The sequence below is a fragment of the Nomascus leucogenys genome, chromosome 24 (assembly GCF_006542625.1).
Source record: "Nomascus leucogenys isolate Asia chromosome 24, Asia_NLE_v1, whole genome shotgun sequence".
NCBI classification, from domain to species: Eukaryota; Metazoa; Chordata; class Mammalia; order Primates; family Hylobatidae; genus Nomascus; species Nomascus leucogenys.
This window is the reverse complement of record NC_044404.1, coordinates 23,055,315-23,080,304: the sequence shown is the minus strand read 5'-3', so window position 1 is coordinate 23,080,304 and position 24,990 is coordinate 23,055,315. Positions and strand designations below refer to the sequence as shown.

At 45.9% G+C, this 24,990-nt stretch overlaps 2 protein-coding genes across 6 annotated transcripts in view; one reads left to right on the top strand and one right to left on the bottom strand.

Annotated features, from left to right (window-relative positions):
- The window catches only part of KDM1A (lysine demethylase 1A), a 64,173-nt gene extending 62,695 nt beyond the window's left edge, over positions 1-1,478 (bottom strand). For all 4 annotated transcript variants that reach the window (XM_030805845.1, XM_030805847.1, XM_030805846.1 and 1 more), the window contains exon 1: positions 954-1,478. In XM_030805845.1, the coding sequence (XP_030661705.1) occupies positions 954-1,310 (357 nt within the window). In that variant the 5' untranslated portion in view covers positions 1,311-1,478. The remainder of the gene's footprint in view (positions 1-953) is intronic.
- Positions 1,479-6,443: 4,965 nt separating this feature from the next.
- On the top strand, positions 6,444-10,065 carry TEX46 (testis expressed 46). 2 transcript variants are annotated; one of them, XM_030805605.1, is made up of 2 exons: positions 6,444-6,997; positions 9,798-10,065. In XM_030805605.1, exons 1-2 carry the CDS (start codon positions 6,806-6,808, stop codon positions 9,996-9,998), a joined length of 393 nt encoding a protein of 130 aa, XP_030661465.1. In that variant the 5' UTR covers positions 6,444-6,805; the 3' UTR covers positions 9,999-10,065. The 2 variants fall into 2 exon arrangements, with proteins under 2 accessions (XP_030661465.1, XP_030661464.1); XM_030805604.1 differs by having other exon boundaries at positions 9,699-10,065.
- Positions 10,066-24,990: the final 14,925 nt, after the last annotated feature.

Genomic DNA, 24,990 nt, shown 5'->3' with positions numbered 1-24,990 from the left:
ACACAGTGTCCCATGTGGTCCTTTGTTTCAAGGGCTGATGATACCCTGTAACAACATGAATGTGGGCATTACATTCCACTTCCATCACTTATTTAGCTTTGGGACTTTAGGCAAGTTGCTTAAATTGTGTGCCTCAGTTTACTCATTCCTAAAATAGGTCTAGCAATACCTGCCCGTTGGTATTTAGCGAAAAAAAAAAAAAAAAAAAAAAGTAATGTTGGTGACACGCTGAATATAGCATCTAGGACACAGACATTTGAGGCAGTCACTGTCTGTATATACTGTTTGGAGTCAAATCTTTTCCTTCCCATATATTTGCATTTTGACTATTATTTGCTCTCTCAATCAGCAGCTTCCTCATCTGCAAAATTCTACGCCAAAAGATCGCTGGGAGGATTTTTAAAAAAGAAAAAAAAAAGACTAGAACTCCTACCACACAGCGGGGTTTTGCTCAAACAAAAACAAAAGCAAAAACGACCCTTTCTTTTCCATCTCCCCGGCTAAGGCGATTTCTTTAGCATCAACCTACAGCCCCCTCGTGCACCCAGCTGAAACGCCATCAATATCGCCGAACAGCTTCCAGACCTATCTGTGAACAAACAAGTGAGGTCTCCAAGAACGCCAACCGTAACCCCACGTCAGGGAGCCATTTTCCAGTCAAGAAAACGAAAAGGTGTACAAGACCTAAGGAATAAAATACCCCTCCCAGCAATCATCGATGCCCATTCCCACGTCGCTCGGGACCCAGCACAAAGACCGCAGTCAACACCGGCAAAGACTTTTCCTTTCTCACCCCACCCGTCCAGCTAGAGGGGACGTGGCGTGGGCAGCGATACAAGGGGAGGTCTGAGTGGTCGCAGGGCCCAAGACCGGGCGGCGGCGGGGGAGGGCGGAGCAGCCTCGGGGAAGCTCGGCACCGGGCGGTGTCGTTTGAGGGAAGAGTCGAGCCTTACCTTCGCCCGCTTGCGCCGGCTGGTCCGACGCCCCTCCGGAGTCTCTGCTATTCCAGTTTCCATGGGGGTCGCAGACCCAGGCACGACAGTAGGCCCGGCCTGAGGCCCTGCAGACCCCAGCGGTTCCGCCAGGCCCCCGGGGGGCGAGGCCCGCGGAGGCTCTTTCTTGCGGGGTGTGCGCTCCCCCACCGCCCCCGGCCCGACCTCGGCTGGGCCCGACAGGCCCGCGGGCTGCGCGGCCACCTCAGACCCGTTCTCGGAGCCGCCTGCTGTCCCGGGGCCAGCCTCCGTCCCGGCTGCTGCCGCTGCAGCCGCCGCCGCCGCCGCCGCGGCTGCCGCCTTCTTCCCAGATAACATCTCGGGCCGCCGGGCCGCCGACGGCCGTAGGGGCCGCCCGGTCTGTCGCTCCGTGGGTCCGAACCGCCTTGCCTCGCCTCGCCTCGCCTCGCCTGGCTTCACGCTGCCCGCGCGCCGCCAACCGCCGTCGCGTACGCACGCGCTAAGCGCGCTCCCGCCGCGCCGGGACAAAAAGGGTCGGAGACGCCCACGAGCCCCGCCCCTCCCCCGCAGCCATAGAGCGGCGTTCTCGCGGCTAGAGCGGCACCGCAGCAAAGAACGTGTAGCTTGCCTAGAGCGTCTCCCCGGCGTTTGGAGTGGGATCTGGCACAGTCCATGATGTTAGGGCTTCTGGGCCAGACTAAACCTCCGAAGGTGACCATTTCCTCCAGAGAGTGGCGGGTTTGCATGCGTGCGTTCGTTCATTCACTCACCCAGTTATTCATTAATTCAACGAGTTTTTATTAATGCTTGCCTACTACGTAACAAGGGTTACATTATGAAGTTCTAGCTTTCAAAGAACTTACAGTCTAATGGGGGAAAACACTGAAATATGTTGGTAGAGCGTCTTACTCATTCATAATTGCCCTGCTTGGACTGGGCAAAAAACTTGGAGAGCACAGCAGTTTCGATGGTAGTAAAATGGAGACAAGTTAGGAAATCCAGGTTTGAGTCCAGACGGAATTGCTCTTGTCTCCAAGCCTTTGTTCATGCTTTTCCTTCTGGCTGGACCCCAACCCCATTTGCACCCCATGTCTTGTGCTTCTCCCATCCCCCATGTCCCCCATCCTTCATGTCCCCCATCCCCATCCACATAACACCTCTTTCTACTCCAGGTTAATTCTTTCTAATAATGATAGTAGTGGTTTATTCTTTTAATTTTTCGAGGAATCCCTTGTTGACCCAAAACTGGAACAGGTCGTGTACTTTTAGCATGTGTGTACTTATTACATAAACAATTGTCTTTTTAATAGTCTGTCTCTTCAAAGTGAAATTGTCAAAAAATTATTCCATTTACGTGAAGTTCAAGAACTGGTAAAACTAATCTCTAGTAATAGACTCCAATCAGCCCTTGCCTGAGATGGGAGTCGGGGGTTGACTGCAAAAGAACAAGAAAGAAAGACTTGAAAGACTTAACTTAAAAAAGAAAAAGGAGCAAGAACATGTGGAGTGATGGAAATGTTTTATATCTTGATTGGGGTGATGGTTACAGAGGTGTATATATTTGTGAAAACTCTATGAACTATCCATGTAAAATAGGTATATTTTATGTAACTGTAGTACTTCAGTAAAGTTGTTTTTCTAAAAAACTAAGCAAACAGACAAAAAGGCAATCAAGTGTAGAAAGGAAAAAAAGTGAAAGCTATGCAAGAAAGAAAATGTATCAGAGTGGGGTGGCATGCACTTGTAGTATCAGCTGCTCGGGAGACTGAGATGGGAGAATCACTTGAGCCTGGGAGTTCAAGTCCAGCCTAAGCAACATAGTGAAACTGCGTTTCTAAAAAAAAAGAGGAAAGAAACAGAAAGAAAATATAATCATAGTACAACATATGGCTCAGCTGTGAACTGTATTAACATGACCATAAAAACATAAGCAGTGAATATTGTTTTATTTATTTTTTCTTTTGTTCGTTTGTTTCTTTCTTTCCTTTTTTTTTTTTTTTGAGGCAGAGTCTTGCTCTGTTGCCCAGGCTGGAGTGCAGGGGTGCAATCTTGGCTCAATGCAACCTCTGTCTCCCAAGTTCAAGCGATTCTCCTGCCTCAGCTTCCCCAGTAGCTGGGATTACAGGCGCGTGCCACCATGCCTGGCTAATTTTTGTATTTTTAGTAGAAACAGGGTTTCGCCATGTTGGCTAGGCTTGTCTACAACTCCTGACCTCAAGTGATCCTCCCACCTCGGCCTCCCAAAGTGCAGGGATTACAGGTATGAGCCACCGTGCCCGGCCGAGCAGTGAATATTGTTTTAACCAAAGTGATAGAATTACATTAAGAGAATGGAGAAAAAAGAAAGTTTGTGGGGAGAAAGATGAGAAGGTTTTAAGGATTTGGGGAAGTAGGGAGGTTGTTGGGGGAGGTGCTGCTTGGGATCTAAATTATCTTTCACCATAAAAATATAATACATAATGTTGGCCAGGCGCGGTGGCTCACGCCTGTAATCCCAGCACTTTGGGAGGCCGAGGCAGGCAGATCACGAGGTCGGGAGATCAAGACCATCCTGGCTAACACAGTGAAACCCCGTCTCTACTAAAAATACAAAAAAATTAGCCGGGCGTGGTGGCAGGCGCCTGTAGTCCCAGCTACTCTGAGGCCGAGGCAGGAGAATGGCGTGAACCCAGGAGGCGGAGGTAGCAGTGAGCCGAGATCGCCCCACTGCACTCCAGCCTGGGTGATAGAGCGAGACTCCCCCTGAAAAAAAGTAATTATATATATAATATTTTATATATATTATATAAAATACATAATGTCAAAATTGAGAAATCAAAAAATAATATAAGCATACTATTTAGAAATATCAAGGTAAATACAGAAGAAACAGCTAAAAAATTTGGAATTGGTTGTCTCTAAGGCTTGGAACTTGACGGTGGAAAGGGGTGAGACAGTGGATTGGAGCTTGTTTTAAATCCCGTAGTTCTATCTGACTTGTTTGCACATTTAATAGTTTGATAAAACTTGAAATTAGATTTTAAAAACATACATACCTTTTGACCAAGTAATTCTACTTTCAGGAAAGCATTCTAGGGAAAGATTCAGTTTGTGTACAGATTTAACGTCAACACTGTATATCTCAGGTTATACGTAATAACGATAAAGGAGAACTAACCTAAAAACCCAACAAAGGCCAGGCACAGTGGCTTGCATCTGTAATCCCAGCACTTTGGGAAGCCGAGGTGGAAGGATTGCTTGAGCCCAGGAGTTTAAGGCTACAGTGAGCTATGGTCACGCCACTGCACTCCAGCCTGGGCAACAGAGCAAGACCCTGTCTCTAAAACAATAAAAATTTTAAAAAGCCCCAACAAGTGGTAACCACTTTAATACAATCATACACCGCATAACAACGTTTCCATCAACAACAGACTGCATATACGATAGTGGTCCCATAAAATTATATAACACATTTTTACCATACCTTTTCTACCTTTTCTATGTTTAGACAGAATTGCCTACAGTATTCAGTACAATAATGTGCCATAAAGGTTTGTAGCCTATTAACAATAGACTATACCATATAGCCTAGGTGTGTAGTAGGCTATACCATTTAGGTTTGTGTTAAGTATGCTCTATGATGTTCACACAACGATGAAATTGCCTAATGGCGCCTTTCTCAGAATGTATCCCATCGTTCAGGGAGGCATGGTTCTAGCAAGGCGTGATTCTATATTGGAATATCACAGCCACTAAAACTGATATTTTTACGTAAAGAATTCCTGGCCGGGTGTGGTGGCTCATGCCTGTAATCCCAGCACTTCGGGAGGCCGAGGCGGGTGGATCACCTGAGTTCAGGAGTTCGAGACCAGCCTGGCCAACAATGGTGAAACCCCGTCTCTACTAAAAATACAAAAATTAGCCGGGTGTGGTGGCACTTACCTGTTTTTTCCCCAGAAATAACTAATTCATATCAGATGTTTTTATTGTGATAAAATACACATAACATAAAATTTATGATCCTAACCATTTTGAGTATACTGTTTAGTAGTGTTAGATGCATTCACATTGTTGGATAAACAATCTCCAGAATTCTTTTCATCTTGCAAAACTCTGTACACATTAAACAATGACTACATTTGCCCCTCCGTCCAGCCCCTGGCAGCCATCATTCTACTCTTTGCCTCTATGAATTTGACTATTGTAGATAGCTCATATAAGTGGAATCATACGGTATTTGTTTTTTTTTGTGACTGACTTATTTCACTTAGCTTCATGTCCTCAAGGTTCATCTATGTTGTAACATGTTAGAATTTCCTTCCTTTTTAAGGCTGGTAATATTGTGTGTATATAACATTTTATTATCCATTCATCTGTGGATGGACACTTGGGTTGCTTCCACATTTTGGCTATTTTGAATAATGCTGCTGTGAACATTGGTCTACAAATATCTCTTCAAGACTCTGCTTTCAATTCTTTGGGAATATCCAAAAGTGGAATTACTATAGCAATGTATGCTTTTTTTTTGAGAAGGAGTCTTACTGCTGTCGCCCAGGCTGGAGTGCAGTGGCGCGATCTCGGCACACCGCAACCTCTGCCTCCTGGGTTCCAGCAATTCTCCTGCCTTAGCCTCCCAAGTAGCTGAGATGACAGGCGCCCGCAACCACACCTGGCTAATTTTTGTATTTTTGGTAGAGACGGGGTTTCAACATGTTGGCCAGGCTGGTCTTTGGTGGTCCACCCGCCTCAGCCTCCCAAAGTGCTGGGATTACAGGCGTGAGCCACCGTGCCCGGCTAGTATTTTTTAAAAGCTGATGTCTCCACCGGGCACGGGGACTCACACCTGTAATCCCAGCACTTTGGGAGGCCGAGGTGGGCGGATCATTTGAGGTCAGGAGTTTGAGACCAGCCTGACCAACATGGTGAAACCCTGTCTCTACTAAAAATACAAAAATTAGGTGGGTGTGATGGTGTGTGCCTGTAATTCCAACTACTTGGGAGGCTGAGGCAGGAAAATCGCTTGAACCTGGGAGGCAGAGGTTACAGGGAGCCAAGATGGTGCCACTGCACTCCAGCCTGGGCAACAGAGTGAGAGTCTGTCTCAAAAAAGAAAATAAATAAATAAAATAAAATAATAAAAGTTAATGTCTCCAGGCAGGAGAATTGCTTGAGGCTAGGAGTTTGAGACCAGCCTGGGCAATATAGCAAGACCTTGTCTGTAAAAAAAAAAAATTTTTTTTAATTAGCTGGGCGTGGTGGCACATGCCTGTAGTCTTAACTACTCAGGAGGCTGAGGTAGGAGGATCACTTGAGCCCAGGAGTTGGAGGCTTCAGTGAGCCACAATCACACCACTGCACTCCAACTTGGGCAACACAGTGAGACCTTGTCTCAAAAATAAAGTAAAATAATAATAAACAAAAAGTTAATGTCTAGCTGTACAGAGTCCAAAACCTAATCAATATTACATATTATATTAAACAAAGTTACCTTCCCCTAAAGTATCAGGTGACCAATAGATAGGCTAGTATAACTGTGAAAGCAGTTATGTCTAAGTTTGGATAGCTTTTCTTTGCCCCTGTGATGGTAGGGGCTCTGTATTGGCCATTTTTTTTGCCAGAAGTACTGGTGAATGAATGAGGAGGCCTACATCACCTGGCTATTGTGAGGACATCATGAGATAATGCTTTCAAACTGCCTGTCAGAGTCTGGCACATAGTGGGTGCTTCAGACAAAGGAGGAGTTATTATTACTGTTATGCGGCAGCTGGGTCGGGGGAGGGAGCTGGCTATGACTCAGAGGAGTGGGTGGCCGTGACTCTTGTCATGGAGGGGCCTGAGGCAGGGTCCTGAGGCCTGTGTGCCTCCACGCCATAATGCTGGCAGAACTGATATTTCTCTTTAGGAGTCTCCATGGGATACTTGCCTCCGCAGGCACCATAGGAGCAGTGGCAGCTTGGCTGATGAGCTATAAGCCAGCCTTGTTTGGGTTCCTATTCCTTCTGCTGTTGCTTAGCAACTGGCTGGTCAAGTATGAACACAAGCTCACCCTCCCAGAGCCCCAGCAGGTGAGCAAGAGGGGACTTGGCTTCAGCTCAGGGATAGGGAATATTTGCAGCTAGATTAGGTGGGTAGGGAACAGGGTAGGTGTCGAAATAATGGGGCAAGACTGGGGAATCCAAGACTCTGGTCTAAATCACCACTCTACAGCTTCCTCTTAGGTGGTGCCGGGTAAATCACTTCCCTCCACGAGGCCTCAGTTGCCTCACCTCAGCTGTTAAATCAGGACCACCCCAGACTCTCCTATTTCGTGTTTGATGTCAACATGCTTTGGCAAGAGTAACAACTACTTTAATGTAAAAAAAATAAAAAAAATTAACATGGATGAACATAGATACATATCTAAAATAGAATAATGAAGACAGCAGAAATGTACATAGATTATGACATCTTTCATTTAATGTTAAAAACATGCTAGGCTGGGCGCAGTGGCTCACACCTGTAATGCCAGCACTTTGGAAGGCCAAGGCAGGTGGATCACTTGAAGTCAGGAGTTCAAGATCAGCCTGGCCAACATGGTAAAACCCAGTCTCTACTAAAAATACAAAAATTAGCTGGGTGTGGTGACACACACCTGTAATACAAGCTACTCAGGAGGCTGAGGCAGGAGAATCACTTGAACCCAGGGGACTGAGGTTGCAGTGAGCTGAGATCATGCCACTGCACTCCAGCCTGGGCAACAGAGCAAGATTCCATCTAAAAACAAAAACAAAAACAAAAGCAAAAAACCATGCAAAACAGCCTGGCACAGTGGCTCACACCTATAATCCCTGCACTTTAGGTTGCCGAGGCAGGTCGACGACCACTTGAGGCCAGGAGTTTGAGAATAGCTCGGGCAACATGATGAAACCCCATCTCTACAAAAAATGCAAAAATGAGCCAGGCGTGGTGGTGCGTGCCTGTAGTCTCAGCTACTCAGGAGACTGAGGTGGGAGCATCACCTGAGCCCAAGAAGTTGAGGCTGCAGTGAGCACGCCACTGTACTACAGCCTGGATGACAGAGTGAGACTCTGTCTCAAAAAAAAAAGCAAAACAATAGCCTATCTTATTTATAGATGTGTATGTGCAGTGAAAGTATTTTAAGGCAGGATGCCTCAATCTTGGCACTGTTGACATTTTGGGCCAGATAATTCTCCATTGTGGGAGGCTCACCTGTCACCTGTGCATTGTTAGCTTGGCAGCAACCCCGGCCCCCTACCCATGAGATGCCAAGTAGCACACCTGCCATTTCATCACAGTCCAAAGTATTTCCAGATATTGCCAAATGTCCCCTGGGGAGGGCAGAATGCCTCCCATTGAGAACTACTTTATAAAGAAATGCATGGAAAAATAAATTTTAAATGCAGGATTACAGTTAAGATGATGATATTCAGGGAGGGAGGAGGACGCTGTGGGTGGGAGAGTCCACAGGGAACTTTAGTTATATTTATGATATTTTATTTCTTAAGTTGATATGGGAATATGAGTATTTGTTGTATTATTTACCTTTTTTGCGTGTCTGATATGTTGAATTTTTTTCAGTTAACCATTTTATTTTATTTATGTATTTAGTTTTTTGAGACAGGGTCTCACTCTGTGGCCCAGGCTGGATGCAGTGGCACAACCATGGCTCACTGCAGCCTCGACCTCCCTGGGCTCAGGTGATCCTTCCATCTCAGCCTCCCAAGTAGCTGGGACTACGGGTGTGCACAGGGCTAATTTTTTCTAGTATTTGTAGAGATGGGATTTTACCATGTTTCCCAGGCTGGTTTCAAACTCCTGGGCTCAAGCGATCCTCCTGCCTCTGCCTTCGAAGGTGCTGGGATTACAGCCATGAGCCACCACACCTGGCTTAATTTTTAAACATTTTAAAGACCATTAGTTTGTAGCTGAATCCAAAAAGAAAAAAAAAAAGTGTTATCAACCAGGGGAGGGAGAGATGAGGATCATAGAGATAAAAGCATGTCATGAGACCACTGAGACTTCGCAGTTTGAGATCGTACTGGGCCTGACAAAATGCTCAGAGAGGCACATTGGAAAAACGGGCTCTGGAGATAGATATATTTAGGCTAAGGGCTTTATGTCCACTGCGACTGGCAGATTAGCGGGCCATCTCATGCATTCCTATGAACCAAAGGCAAGTGGAGGACTTGGGAATTTGAGGCTGTATGATGCTGAGAAAGTGACCTCCCGGCTGGGCCTGGTGGCTCAGGCCTGTAATCCCAGCACCTTGGGAGGCCAAGGCGGGCAGATCACCTGAGGTCGGGAGTTCGAGACCAGCCTGGTCAACATGGTGAAACCCCATCTCTACTAATAATTACAAATACAAATACAAAAAATTTCTACTAATACAAAAAGTTAGCTGGGTTTGGTGGCACACACCTGTAATCCCAGCTACTCTGGAGGCTGAGGCAGGAGAATAATTTGAACCCGGGAGGTGGAGGTTGCAGTGAGCCGAGATCACACCATTGCACTCCAGCCTGGGCAACAAGAGTGAGACTCCGTCTCAAAAAAAAAAAAAAAAAAAAAAAAAAGAAAGAAAGTGACTTCCCGTTACTGGGTCCCAAGTCTCCACAAAATGAGGCAATGATGCTCCCCTTGCAGGCAGTTGTGAGAATCTATTAAGATAATATGTGTAAACCACCTGGCACAGAGCAGGTGTTCAAGCAAGGAAGGGATTATCATTATTAACCAACTTTCCCCTTTTCCTGGTGTTGGGGAGCTTAGAAGGAGGAAGACAAACCAAAGACTTCCGAAAACGACTCCAAGAACAACAAGGCCGTGAACACAAAAGAAGTCAACGGAACACATGCCTGCTTTGCCCTCCAGGACGAGATCCTCCAATGGCTATTGTTCAGTGAAATGAAGATGAAGGTCCTAGAAAATCAGATGTTCATCATATGGAATAAAATGAATCACCACGGGCGGTCAAGCAGACATCGGAATTTTCCCATGAAGAAACACAAAATGAGGAGGCATGAGTCAATTTGCCCCACCCTGTCTGACTGTACTTCGAGTTCCCCCAGCTAATGAGGCCGAGGCGGGCTGGCCTCTGCCGATGTTACCTTTTACCTCAGTAAAACCCAGTCACAGCCTATTGAATGTTCATAGTAAGTCGTAACAGAAAGGTGCCTAGGAACCAGGAAGAAGATCAGAGGCTGAAAGATTGCCTCTGGAAAAGAAATCTGTACACACCAGGTCCACCAGGTAGCATGTAGTGACACAGCCTTATGGGGCTCTAGAACCATCCCTTTTTAGAGTCTTCTATTTCAATTGATTCTACCCTGGTTCCTCCCTGGCCCTGTGCTGTTCACTTTGAGTCTCCCCACTCCTGCCCTAGCCCCTAGTCTCCCCTCTCATCCTGCAGCCAGAGGCCGGAGCCAGCCCTGCCAAGCCTGGCTCTGACCATGTCCATTGCTCATTCTTTTTTTTTTTTTTTTTGAGACAGAGTTTCGCTCTTCTCACCCAGACTGGAGTGCAGTGGCACGATCTTGGGTCACTGCAACTTCCATGTCCCGGGTTCAAGTGATTTTCCAGTCTCATCCTTCCAAGTAGCTGGGATTACAGGCACCCGCCACCATGCATGGCTAATTTTTGTATTTTTAGTAGAGACAGTGTTTCACCATGTTGGCCAGGCTGGTCTCGAACTCCTGACCTCAGGTGATCCATCTGCTTCGGCCTCCCAGAGTGCTGGGATTACAGGCATAAGCCACCTTGCCCGGCTTCATTGTCCATTTTTGAGCCAATGTCTTGCCTTGATGGTTGACAGATTAAAGCCCACCTTCCTTCCCATGGTGTTCAGGCTCTCCATGACTTGACCCCTTTTCAGCTTTTTCCCCATCCATTACTCCTCTTCATATGCTTTAAACTCTGCATCAGAATATCACAAACATCAGCCATTTGTATGCTACCTTTGTGATATTTGCCATCACCAGGAACCACCTGAATGTTAATGTTATCTCTTTGCCTATTTTTTCTTAAATTCATCTGTAAAGGAAAATAAATAAAAATAATAATTTCTACATACATTAAAAAAAATTCCTGGCTTAAGTAGAACACAACTGTAAAATTAAAGACAATGAAGACAAAAACCATGTTACTGAGTTTCTTTTTTTTGAGACAGAGTTTAGCTCTTGTCATCCAGGCTACAGTGCAATGCTGCAATCTCAGCTCACTGCAACCTCCACCTCCGGATTCAAGCGAATCTCATGCCTCAGCCTCTGGAGTAGCTGGGATTTCTGGCGCACACCACCACGCCTAGCTAATTTTTGTATTTTTAGTAGAAGATGGGCTTTCACCACGTTGGCCAGGCTGGTCTCAAACTCCTGACCTCATGTGATCTGCCCGCCTCGGCATCCCAAAGTGCTGGGATTACAGGTGTGAGCCACCATGCCTGGCTCATGTTACTGCATTTCAACCAGAGCTCGGTTGCCTACTGACAGATCTGAGCCAGTGAGTTTTGTGTTAAAAAGTGAGATCAGCAAGTGTTAGTGTTTGAAAGACAAACCAGCACCTAGCCGAGACCTTTCTTCATAATGAAAACTGGAAAGGAAATCATTATCTCACTGTTTGATTCAGTGTGACTTAATGTTAGGTTGGTGTTCTACCTAAAATCGTCTCTCTCACGCAAGTCTCATGCGTTCTGACCAAACCAGAGAACTTGCCATCCCCCAAATGCATCCACATAAGCTTACATTGTTTCTTCCCCCGTGATCCCTAATTTTCTCCTTTCTGCTGTTACAATTCTTCAGTTCTTCCAAAGCCATCACCTCTAGGAAGCTCCCCTCAACCCAGCTATAATGAATCTTTTTCCTTAGCATTATTTCCACATTTTCTGTGTAGTTCTGCAATAGAGTGTTTCACAATCTGCTGGGATTTGATCTGTGCACATTACTACAGTCCCTCCCCATGCTTCAACTCGACTATAAGCTCTTTGAAGACAAGCACAGAATATTGTTCATCTGTATATCCCTCCCCCACCTGTAGCACCTAACACAGTGGCTAGTATACAAGTAGTGCTCAATAAAGAATACCTAGGCCAGGCGTGGTGGCTCACACCTGTAATCCTAGCACTTCGGGAGGCCAAGGCGGGTGGATCATGAGGTCAGGAGATCGAGACCATCCTGGCTAACACGGTGAAACCCCATCTCTACTAAAAATACAAAAAATTATTAGCCAGGCGTGGTGGCGGGCGCCTGTAGTCCCAGCTACTCGGGAGGCTGAGGCAGGAGAATGGCGTGAACCTGGGAGGTGGAGCTTGCAGTGACCGGAGATCACGCCACTGCACTCCAGCCTGGGTGATGGTGCAAGACTCCGTCTCAAAAAAAAAAAAAGTACAAAAGAACTAGCTAGACATGATGGTGCATGCCTGTGGTCCCAGCTACTCGAGAGGCTGAGGTGGGAGAATCACCTGAGCCTGGGAGGTCAAGGATGCAATGAGCCATGATCGTACCACTGCACTCCAGCCTGGGTGACAGAGTGAGATCCCATCTCATGAAACAAAAACAAAAAAATTAGCCGTGTCTGGTGGTGTGCACCTGTAGTCTCAGTTACTTGGGAGGCTGAGGTGGAAGGATCACTTGAGCCTGGAAGGGCGAATTCACAATGAGCCAAGATTGCACCACTGCACACCAGCCTAGGTGACAGAGTGACACCCTGTCTCCACACATACACACAAATACCTGAGACAGGATAATTTATTAAAAAAAAAACCACAGATATTTATTTCTCACAGTTCTGGAGGCTGGGAGGTCCAAGATCAAGGCTCTGGCATCTGGTGAGGTTGGCTCTCTGCTTCCAAGATGGCACCTTGAAAGCTAGATCTCCGGAGAGGAGGAATGTTGTGCCCTCATAAGGCATAAGTGGAAGGGCAAAAGGGAACAAACTCCTTCTATCAAGCATTTTTTTTTTTTTTTTTTTTTTTGAGACAGAGTCTCGCTCTGTCGCCCAAGCTGGAGTGCACTGGCGCAATCTGGGCTCACTGCAAGATCTGCCTCCCAGGTTCATGCCATTCTCCTGTCTCAGCCTCCCAAGTAGCTGGGACTACAGGTGCCTGCCACCACACCTGGCTATTTTTTTTTTTTTTTTTTGTTTTTTAGTAGGGATGGGGTTTCACCATGTTAGCCAGGATGGTCTCGATCTCCTGACCTCGTGATCCGCCCACCTCGGCCTCCCAAAGTGCTGGGATTACAGGCGTGAGCCACTGCGCCCAGCCCTATCAAGCATTTTATAGTGGCATTGACCCATTCATAAGGGCGGAGCTCTCATGACCTAAATACCTCCCCAAAGCCCACACTTCTGAATACCATTCCATTGGAGATTTTTTTCAACATATGTATTTGGGGAGACACGTTCAGACCACAATATTCTTTCCCTGGTCCCCCAAATTTATGTCCTTCTAACATGCAAAATATATTTAGTCCATCCAGATAGCCCCCAAAGTCTTCACTCATTCTAACATCAACTCAAAAGTCTGGAATCTCATCTACATCAGATATGGGTGAGACTCAAGGTACAATTACCCTGAGGCAAATTTCCCTCCAGCTGTAAACCTGTGAAATCGAACATATTATATGCTTCCAAAATACAGTGGTGGGGCAGGTGTAGGATAGATATTTCCATTCCAAAACGGAGAAATAGAAAAGAAGACAGGAGTAACAGGCCTCAAGTAAGTCCAAAACTTTTTGTTTGTTTGTTTGAGACAAGATCTAGCTCTATCGTCCAGGCTGGAGTGCAGTGGTATGATCTCAGCTCACTGCAACCTCGTCCTCCCTGGCTCAAGCCATCCTCCCACATCAGCCTCCCAAGTAGCTGGGACTACAGGTGTGCACCACCACACCTGGCTAATTTCTTGTATCTTTCTTAGAGACAGCGTTTCACCATGTTGCCCAGGGTGGTGTCAAACTCATGAGCTCATGATCTGCCTGCCTTGGCTTCGCAAAGTGCTGAGATTACAGGCGTGAGCTACTGTACCCGGCCTCTAAGTACAAAACTTAACTGTGCAAACAACATTAAATCTTAAGGCTTGCATAATCTTTGAGTCTGTGTTCTGCCTCCCAGACACACTGGTATGAGGGTTGGGCCTCCAAGACTTTGGGCAACTCTACCCCCATGGCTTTGCTAGCTGCAGTTGTCACACACATTGAAGGTGGGTGCTTGGAGTAGCACACTAATGCTCTACAATTCTGAGGTCTTCCCACTCCTATGGCTCCACTAGGCACTGCCCTAATCGGGACTCTCTGCAGAGGTCCCAACCCCACAGTTCTGCCAGGCATTGCTCTGGGTTTGGGGGGTGGCTGTCTATAGTGTAGTGGCTCTAGGTCTCTGCCTAAGTCCCCAGGCTCTCTGAGGCATCCCTTAAAATCTGAGTGGAGGAAGCTATGGCCTCACAGATCCTGCACTCTGCATACCTGCAGAATCAGCACCACATGGATGCTGCCAAGACTCACTGATTATGCCCTCTGGAGCAGTGGCCCCAGCTGCACTTAGACTTGCTTTAGCCACACCAGCAGAGGCTGGTGTGCTGCACCAGAACACAGGGAGGTGGCCCTGGACAGCAAGCCCTGAGGTCCCACAGGGTCCCCTGGGCAACTCCTCCAAAACTGTTCTGTCTCCAAAGTCCTAGCACTCTGAGCCTGTGATGGGCTTGGCAGTGCCCGAAGATCTTTGAGATGCCTTTGGGGTCATTCTCCCATTGTCTTGATGAATAGCATCTGGCTTCCTTCTATCTACAGTGATCTTACCAAATGGTCCTTTGCTTGGTTTAGTGTTCTCTCCTAAAAACACTTTTTAATTCTTTACATGGCCAGGCCCGAGAAATTTCCAAATATTTATATTCTGCTTCCCCCTTACCAACTCCCTTTTTTTGAGACAGAGTGGGAGTCTTGCTTTGTCATCTAGGCTGGAGTGTGTGGCACAATCTTGGCTCCCTGCAACCTCTGCCTTCTGGTTTGAAGCGATTCTCCCGCCTCAGCCTCCCGAATAGCTGGGATTACAGGTGCCCACCTGGCTAATTTTTGTATTTTTAGTAGAGATGAGGGTTCACCATGCTGGCCAGGCTGGTCTTGAACTCCTGGTCTCATGGTGGCCGCCTGCCTGGGCCTCCCAAAATGCTGAGATTACAGGTGTGAGCCACGGTGCCCAGACTGCTTCCCTTTTAATTATAAGTTCCGCCTTTAAATCATTTCTCTCTTCTTGGGCTTTACTGAAGGCAGTTAATAGAAGCCATGCAGCATCCTGAACACTTTGCTGCTTAAGGATTTCTTCTACTAAATATCCTAGTTAATCAACTCTTGTAAACCAAAAAGTATCTGAGACAAGTCTCAATCAATTTAGAAAGTTTATTTTGCCAAGTTTAAGGATGCACTCATGACACAGCCTCAGGAAGTTCTGACAACATGTATGCCCAAGGTGGTCGGGGTACAGCCTGGTTTTATACATGTTAGGAAGACATGATACAGCAATCAATATGTATAAGTTGTACATTGGCTTTGGGAGGCCAAGGTGGGGAGATCACTTGAGGTCAGGAGTTCGAAACCAGCCTGGCCACTGTGGTGAAACCCTGTCTCTACTAAAAATACAAAAAAATTAGCTGGGTGTAGTGGTGGGCACCTGTAATCCCAGCTACTCAGAAGGCTGCGGCAGGACAATCGCTTGAACCTGGGAGGTGGAGGTTGCAGTGAGCTGAGATTGTGCCACTGCACTCCAGCCTGGGTGACAGAGCAAGACTCCATCTCAAATAATAATAATAATAATAATACATTGGTTCAGTCCAGAAAGGTGGAACAGCGGAACAACTCAAAACAGGGAGGGAGCTTCCAGGTCATAGGTAGATTAGAAAAAAACGATTGCATTCTTCTGAGTTTCTGATTGCCCTTTCACTGAATACACACTTTACGGGACTAATCACTTATGCCTTAGTCTGGCTTAGTGAAACAATAGGGCAAAGGAAGCAATCAGATATGCATTTGTCTCATGTGAGCAGAGGGATGACTTTGAGTTCTGTCTGTTCTTTGTCCACAGTGAATTTCCTTGTGGGTAAATTGTGAGGGAGGAATGCAGCTTTTTAATCTTTGTAGCTATCTCATTTAGGAATAGAATGGGAGGCACGTTTGCCTAACACAGTTCCCAGCTTGACTTTTCCTTTTGGCTTAGTGGTTTGGGGATTTGTAGATTTATTTTTCCTTTCACATTTTCCCCCTTTTCTTTTTAAAATATTCTGGAGAAAGCATTTCAGAAGAAAATGAGTCTCTGGTCTCAGGTTTATTTTTATTTTTATTTTTTAGAGGCAAGGTCTTACTCTATTTCTCAGGCTGGTCTTGAACTCCTGGGCTCAAGTGATCCACCCACCTCAGCCTCCCAAAGTGCTGGGATTATAGGAGTGAACCACCGCACCTGCCCTGGTCTCAGGTTTTGTCTGATCTTTCATGGCTAGGATGGTTTATTCCTAGACAGGAAGGTCCCATGTTATTAGTGTCAGGTCTCTGAGCCCAAGCTAAGCCATCATAACCCCTGTGACCTGCACGTATACATCCAGATGGCCTGGAGCAACTGAAGAACCACAAAAGATGACATTCCACCATTATGATTTCTTCCTACCCCAGCCCAACTAATCAATCAACCTTGTGGCATTCCTCCCCTGGACAATCAGTCTCATGATCTCCCCACCCTGCACCTTGTGACCCCCACCCCTGCCCGCAAGACATAATCACCTTTAACTGTAATTTTCCACTACCTGCCCAAATCCTATAAAACTGCCCCATGCCTATCTCCCTTTGCCGACTCCTTTTTTGGCCTCAGCCCGCCTGCACCCAGGTGAAATAAACAGCTTTATTGCTTACACAAAGCCTGTTTGGTGATCTCTTCACATGGACGTGCATGAAAGTTTGGTGCTGAAGACCCAGGACAGGGGACTCCTTCGGGAGACCGGTCCCCTGTCCTCGCCCTCACTCTGTGAGAAGATCCACCTACGACCTCGGGTCCTCAGACCAACCAGCCCAAGGAACATCTCATGAATTTCAAATCGGGTAAGCGGTCTTTTCACTCTCTTCTCCAGCCTCTCTCACTACCCTTCAATCTCCCTGTCCTCTCTAGTAGGGACAAAAGAGATACATTGTATCCGTGGCCCCAAAACTCTGGTGCTGGTCACAGACTCGGGAAGACAGTGTTCCCTTGGTGTTTAATCACTGTGGGGACGCCTGCCTGATTATTCACCCACATTTCAGAGGTGTCTGATCACCACGGGGACACCTGCCTTGATCCTTCACCTTGGTGGCAAGTACCACCTCTCCTTGGTGGCAAGTACCACGTACCACCTACCCTGGGTGGCAAGTACCAGCTCCCCTGGGTGGGAAGTACCACCCCCCTCTCTCCGTGTCTCTACTCTCTCTTTTCTCTAAACTTACCGTTTTATTATGGGCAATCTTCCTCCCTCCATTCCTCCTTCTCCCTTAGCCTGTGTTCTAAAAAACTTAAAACCCCTTCAACTCACACCTGACCTAAAACCTAAATGCCTTATTTTCTTCTGCAATACTACTAGGCCCCAGTACAAACTTGATAATGGCTCTAAATGGCCAGAAAATGGCACTTTCTGTTTCTCCATCCTCCAAGACCTAGATAATTTTTGTTGAAAAATGGGCAAATGGTCTGAGGTGCCTGACATCCAGGCATTCTTTCACACATCGGTCCCTCCCTAGCCTCTGCTCCCAATGTGACTCATCCCAAATCTTTCTTCTTTCTCTCCTGTCTGTTCCTTCAGTCTCCACCCCAAGCTCTGGGTCCTTTGAATCCTCCTTTTCTACAAACCCATCTGACCTCTCCCCTCTTTTCCAGGCTGCTCCTTGTGAGGTCCCAATTCTTCCTCGGCCTCCGCTCCCCCACCCTATAATCCTTCTATCACCTCCTCTCCTCACACCCGGTCTGGCTTACAGTTTTGTTCTGTGACTAGCCCTCCCCAGCCTGCCCAACAATTTCCTCTTAGAGAGGTGGCTAGAGCTGAAGGCATAGTCAAGGTTAATGCTCCTTTTTCTTCATCTGACCTCTCCCAAATCAGTTAGCGTTTAGGCTTTTTAAAATCAAATATGAAAACCCAGCCCAGTTCATGGCCCATTTGGCAACAGCCCTTAGATGCCTTACTGCCCTAGACAGAGAGGGGCCAGAAGGCCGACTAATTCTCAATATACATTTTATCACTCGATCCACTCCTGACATTAGAAAAAGTTCTGCAAATTAAATTCTGGCCCTCAAACCCCACAACAGGACTTAATTAACCTCACCTTCAAGGTCTACAGTAATAGAGAAGAGGCAGCCAAGTGGCAACGTGTTTCTGAGTTGCAATTACTTGCCTCCGCTGTGAGAGAAACCCCAGCCACATCTTCAGCACACAAGAACTTCAAAACGCCTAAACTGCAGTGGCCAGGCGTTCCTCCAGGACCTCCTCCCCCAGGATCTTGCTTCAAGTGCCAGAAATCTCGCCACTGGGCCAAGGAATGCCCACAGCCCAGGATTCTTCCTAAGCCGTGTCCCATCTGTGCGGGACCCCACTAGAAATCAGACTGTCCAACTTGCCCAGCAGCCACTCCCATAGCCCCTGGAACTCTGGCCCAAGGCTCTCAGACTGACTCCTTCCCAGATCTTCTCAGCTCAGCAGCTGAAGAGTGACACTGCCCGATTGCCTCAGAAGCCTCCTAGACCATCACAGATGCTTTGGGTAACCCTTACAGTGGAGGGTAAGTCTGTCCCCTTCTTAATCAATATGGAGACTACACACTCCACATTACCTTCTTTTCAAGGGCCTGTTTCCCTTGCCTCCATAACTGTTGTGGGTATTGACGGCCAGGCTGCTAGACCCCTTAAAACTCCCCAACTCTGGTGCCAACTTGGACAACACTCTTTTATGCACTCCTTTTTAGTTATCCCCACCTGCCCAGTTCCCTTATTAGGTCAAGACATTTTAACAAAATTATCCACTACCCTGACTATTCCTGGACTATAGCCACATCTCATTGCTGCCCTTCTCCCCAACCCAAAGCCTCCTTTGTGTCTTCCTCTTGTATCCCCCCACAACTTAACCCACAAGTATGGGACACCTCTACTCCCTCCCTGGCAACCGATCATATGCCCATTACTATCCCAATAAAACCTAATCAACCTTACCCCACTCAATGCCAGCATCCCATCCCATAACAGGCTTTAAGGGGACTAATGCCTGTTATCATTCACCTACTACAGCATAGTAAACTCTCCTTCCAATTCCCCCATTATACCTGTCCAAAAACCAGACAAGTCTTACAGGTTAGTTCAGGATCTGTGCCTCATCAACCAAATTGTCTTGCCTATCCACCCCATGGTGCCAAACCCATATACTCTCCTATTCTCAATACCTCCCTTCACAACCCATTATTTGGTTCTGGATCTCAAAGATGCTTTCTTTACTATTCCTTTGCACCCTTCATCCCAGTCTCTGTTTGCTTTCACTTGGACTGACCCTGACACCCATCATTCTCAACAACTTAACTGGGCTGTATTTCCACAAGGCTTCAGGGACAGCCCTCATTACTTCAGCCAAGCTCTTTCTCATGATTTACTTTCTTTCCACCACTCTGCTTCTCACCTTATTCAATATATTGATGACCTTCTACTTTGTAGCCCCTCCTTTGAATCTTCTCAACAAGACACCCTCCTGCTCCTTGAACATTTATTCTCCAAGGGATATCAGGTATTCCCCTCCAAAGCTCAAATTTCTTCTCCATCCGTTACCTACCTCGGCATACTTCTTCATGAAAACACGTGTGCTCTCCCTGCCAATTGTGTCCAGCTTATCTCTCAAACCCCAACCCCTTCTACAAAGCAACAACTCCTTTCCTTCCTGGGCATGGTTGGATACTTTTGCGTTTGGATACCTGGTTTTGCCATCCTAACAAAACCATTATATAAACTCACAAAGAGAAACCTAGCTGACCCCATAGATCCTAAATCCTTTCCCCACTCCTCTTTCCATTCCTTGAAAGCAGCTCAAGAACCTGCTCCCACACTAGCTGTCCCTAACTCATCCCAACCCTTTTTCATTACACACAGCCAAAGAATAGGGCTGTGCAGTTGGAATTCTTACACAAGAGCTGGGACCATGTCCTGTAGCCTTTCTGTCCAAACAACTTGACCTTACTGTTTTAGGCTGAACCCCACATTATTCCTGATACCACACCTGACCCCCATGACTGTATCTCTCTGATCCACCTGGCATTCACTCCATTTCCTCATATTTCCTTCTTTCCTGTTCCTCACCCTGATCACACTTGGTTTATTGATGGCAATTCCACAAGGCATAATTGCCACTCACCAGCAAAGGCAGGCTATGCTATAATATCTTCCACATCTATCATTGAGGCCACCACTCTGCCCCACTCCACTACCTCTCAGCAAGCCAAACTCATTGCCTTAACTCAAGCCCTCACTCTTGCAAAAAGACTGTGCATCAATATTTATACTAACTTTATATGCCTTCCATATCCTGCACTGCCATGCTGTTATATGAGCTGAAAGAGGTTTCCTCACTATGCAAGGATCCTTCATCATTAATGCCTCTTTAATAAAAACTCTTCTCAAGGCCGCTTCACTTCCAAAGGAAGCTGGAGTCCTTCACTGCAAAGGCCATCAAAGGACCTCAGACCCCACTGCTGATAAGACAGCTAAAGATGCAGCCAGTATTCCTATTTCTGTCCCACATGACCAGTTTTTCTCCTTCTCATCAGTCACTCCTACTTACTCTCCCACTGAAGTTTCCACCTATCAATCCCTCCCCACTCAAGGCAAATGGTTCTTGGACCAAGGAAAATGTCTCCTTCCAGCCTCACAGGCCCATTCTATTCTGTTGTCATTTCATAACCTCTTCCATGTAAGTTACAAGCCACTAGCTTGTCTCTTAGAACCTCTCATTTCCTTTCCATTGTGGAAATCTATCCTCAAGGAAATCACTTCTCAGTGTTCCATCTGCTATTCTACTACTCCTCAGGGATTTCTCAGGCCCCCTCCCTTCCCTACACATCAAGCTCGGAGATTTGCCCCTGCCCAGGACTGGCAAATTGATTTTACTCACATGCCCCAAGTCAGGAAATGAAAATACCTCTTGGTCTGGGTAGACACTTTCACTGGATGGTTAGAGGCCTTTCCCACAGGGTCTTTGAAGGCCACCACAGTCATTTCTTCCCTTCTGTCAGACAAAATTCCTCGGTTTGGACTTCCCACCTCTACACAGTCCGTTAACGGACCGGCCTTTATTAGTCAAATCACCCAAGCAGCTTCTCAAGCTCTTGGTATTCAGTGGAAACTTCATACCCCTTACCATCCTCAATCTTCGGGAAAGGTAGAATGGACTAATGGTCTTTTAAAGACGCATCTCACCAAGCTCAGCCTCCAACTTAAAAAGGACTGGACAGTACTTTTACCTCTTGCCCTTCTCAGAATTAGAGCCTGTCCTCAAGATGCTACAGGATACAGTCCATTTGAACTTTTATATGGACACACTTTCTTACTCAGCCCCAACTTCATCTCAGACACCAGCCCTCTAGGTGACTATCTTCCAGTCCTCCAGCAGGTTAGACAGAAAATTCACCAGGCTGCTAATCTTTTGCCTACTCCAGATTCCCAGCCACATGAAGACACCCTAGCTGCACGATTAGTTCTTGTTAAGAATCTGACCCCTCAAACTCTACAACCTCAATGGACCAGACCCTATTTAGTCATCTATAGTACCCCACGTACCATCTGCCTGCAGGACCCTCCCCATTAGGTTCACTGATCCAGAATAAAGCTGTGTCCATCAGACAGCCAGCCTGATCTCTCCTCTTCTTCCTGGAAGTCGCAAGTACTCACCCCTACTTCCCTTAAACTCACTCACATTCCTAAAGGATAATAGTAACCCTTATAATCCTAATACATCCTTTCATTCTTATTAGGTCTCTTCTTCCTTACCCTACTCTTTACAACAGGGCTTTATGCAGTCACCCCCCAACTTGGACTACACCCCAAAAACTAGTCATCCCTACTCTCTTCTGTCTAGTCATACTCCTATTCACCATTTTCAACTACTCATAAATGCCTGCCCCTGTTTACACTGCTGGTTTACACTTTTCCTCCAAACCATCATAGTGGATATCTCCTGGTACTATCCCCAATCTGCCACTCTTGACTCCTTCTTGGAGTGGATAGATGATCTTTGCTGACAGGGCACCCTCCAACACTTGCACCCTGATAAAGTCCTATTATTTACTTTTATACTCCCTCTTATTCTTGTTTCTGTTCTTATGCCACCCTCTACCTCTCCCCAGCTATCTCCACTGTCAATCTTACTCACTCTCTCCTAGCCATTTCTAATCCTTCTTTAACAAACAATTGCTGGCTTTGCATTTCTCTTTCCTCCAAAACAGCTGAGGCCTTGATGTACTCACTGCTAAAAAAAGGGGACTCTGTATATTTTTAAATGATGAGTGTTGTTTTTACCTAAATCAATCTGGCCTGGTATATGACAAAAGAAAAAAAAACACTCAAGGATAGAGCTCAAAAACTCGCTAATCAGACAACTAATTACACTGGACCCACCTGGCCACTCTCTAACTGGGTACCCTGGCTTCTTCCGATCCTTAGTCTGATACCTATCTTCCTCCTTCTCTTATTCGGGCCTTGTGTCTTCCGATTCATCTCTCAATTCATACAAAACCGCATCCAGGCCACCACCAATCATTCGATACAAATGCTCCTTCTAATAACTCCACAATATCACCCCTTACCCCAAAATCTTTCTTCAGTTTAATCTCTCCCACTCAAGTTTTCCACACTGCCCCAATCCTGCTCAAAGCAGCCTGAGAAACATCGTCCATTATCTCTCCATACCACCCTCAAAAATTTTCACCACCCCAACACTTCACCACTGTTTTGTTTTGTTTTTCTTATTAAAATAAGAAGACAGGAATGTCAGGCCTCTGAGCCCAAGCTAAGCCATCATAACCCCTGCGACCTGCACGTATACATCCAGATGGCCTGGAGCAACTGAAGAACCACAAAAGATGACATTCCACGATTATGATTTCTTCCTATCCCAGCCCAACTAATCAATCAACCTTGTGGCATTCCCCACCGTCCCCCCGACAATGAGTCTCACGATTTCCCCACCCTGCACCTTGTGACCCCCACCCCTGCCCGCAAGAGATAACCACCTTTAACTGTAATTTTCCACTACCTACCCAAATCCTATAAAACTGCCCCACCCCATCTCCCTTTGCTGACTCCTTTTTCGGTCTCAGCCTGCCTCAGTCAGGTGAAATAAACAGCGTTACTGCTCACACAAAGCCTGTTTGGTGGTCTCCTCACACCGATGTGCGTGACAATTAGGAAAGCTCATTTTTAGCAGATTGTGAAGTCTCACATCCTACAAAGAGAAAATAGGGGGAAGAAGGGAGAAAAACAACAACAAACAAACAAACAAAAAAACAAAGAACAATTCTGGAAAATCAATATAGGCCATATTACTCTTAAGTCCATAAATCAGTAGGCAGGTATAAAAGTGGTTTATGTATGCAAATAGGTTACTGTTATTTTCTTCTGAAGTTTAAGTTGTCTGGCTTTAGTTTACAGGGCTTTAAGAAAGCACAGCTTAATTTTTAGTGATTTCAAATAAGGAAAAATAGGAGGGAAAAGGAAAGGAAAGAAGGAAAAAAAAGGAAAACATTACTTTTGAGACTTTTAGCCTGGAAAATTTAAGAATTCAGTCCAAACTGTAGAAAATAATAAAAATTGAAAAACATTAGGCAAGACTGGACTCTAACAACAGGTGTACTATAGTTTATTTTGAAACATAATTTTTCTATCTCCAGTTCCATTTTCACTAAAGACAATTCATAGGACAAATTCGTCTTCAAAATAAGTTTTAGTCTTGTTATACTTGGCCACAGTATTTGCATAAATCAGCAAGAATAATTATTTACCATATAGGCTCCCCTCACTTTTTTTAATTGGCTTTGCTGGAACTTTATCCCATAAGGAATCTCAGGTTCAACTTTAATGCCTTAAGCCAAGCCTGTGCCTGTAAATACCTGTATTAATTGGGTGATTTCCTCACCTCAAGGTCCCAAGAAAACTTGGGACTCCTGGGCCTGTCAGAAAGTGACATTCTTTAGTTACCACAGGTCAGGAACCTGTACAGGGACTGTGTAGACAAGGTATGAGGCCAGCTTTCCCAAGGGGCTTTTATTGACTCTGTAAGTCAACTTTGATTTCTTTTTCTCTTTTTTTCTTTTTTTTTTGAGATGGAGTCTCTTTCTGTCACCCAGGCTGGAGTGCAGTGGCGTGATCTCGGCTCACTGCTACCTCTGCCTCCTGAGTTCAAGCAATTCTCCTGCCTCACCCTCCTGAGTAGCTGGGATTACAGGTGCATGCCACCACACCTGGCTAATTTTTGTATTTGTAGTAGAGACGGGGTTTCACCATGTTGATCAGGCTGGTATCAAACTCCTGACCTTGTGATCTGCCCCCCTCAGCCTCCCAAAGTACTGGGATTACAGGCATGAGCCACCATGCCCGGCCAAATTTGATTGTTTAAAGGAGCCTGTATCTGAAAACATGCCATTCCAGTCAAAACCTTGGTAAAATAACCAGTGTCTCCAATTGGGTCCTGTTACAAAAGAAAACAGATTCTTATTGCACTTATGCAAATAACTATATTGTCATAAGTTAAGAATACTCACAACTAGTTTCCACATGTTGGAGAAATCAGGTAGAGAGAAATATGCTCCAAATGTTGTTTATAGAAGTATAATTTACTGAATTATTAACAGCTGTAAATAGCTCAAAAGAGAAGTTTTCTTTGCTCTGAAAAACAAAGGATCAAACATTTTAAGCAATAAGTCATGAAAGGGTTACTTCAGTCTTCTATTAGTTCAGTCTATGCAATTAACTCCTGTTCTGCTTGATATTCATGAACAATTTAGCTTTCCATGGAAGTCTTGGAAGTGTTTCCCCTATTCTAGAGTCA

Bases quoted from the DNA above. Each gene is read 5' to 3' on its own strand.
- TEX46 (XM_030805604.1), top strand. From the start codon at position 6,806: ATGCTGGCAGAACTGATATTTCTCTTTAGGAGTCTCCATGGGATACTT. The intron at 6,998-9,698 runs GTGAGCAAGAGG...GGAGCTTAGAAG, and splicing joins CCCTCCCAGAGCCCCAGCAG to GAGGAAGACAAACCAAAGAC.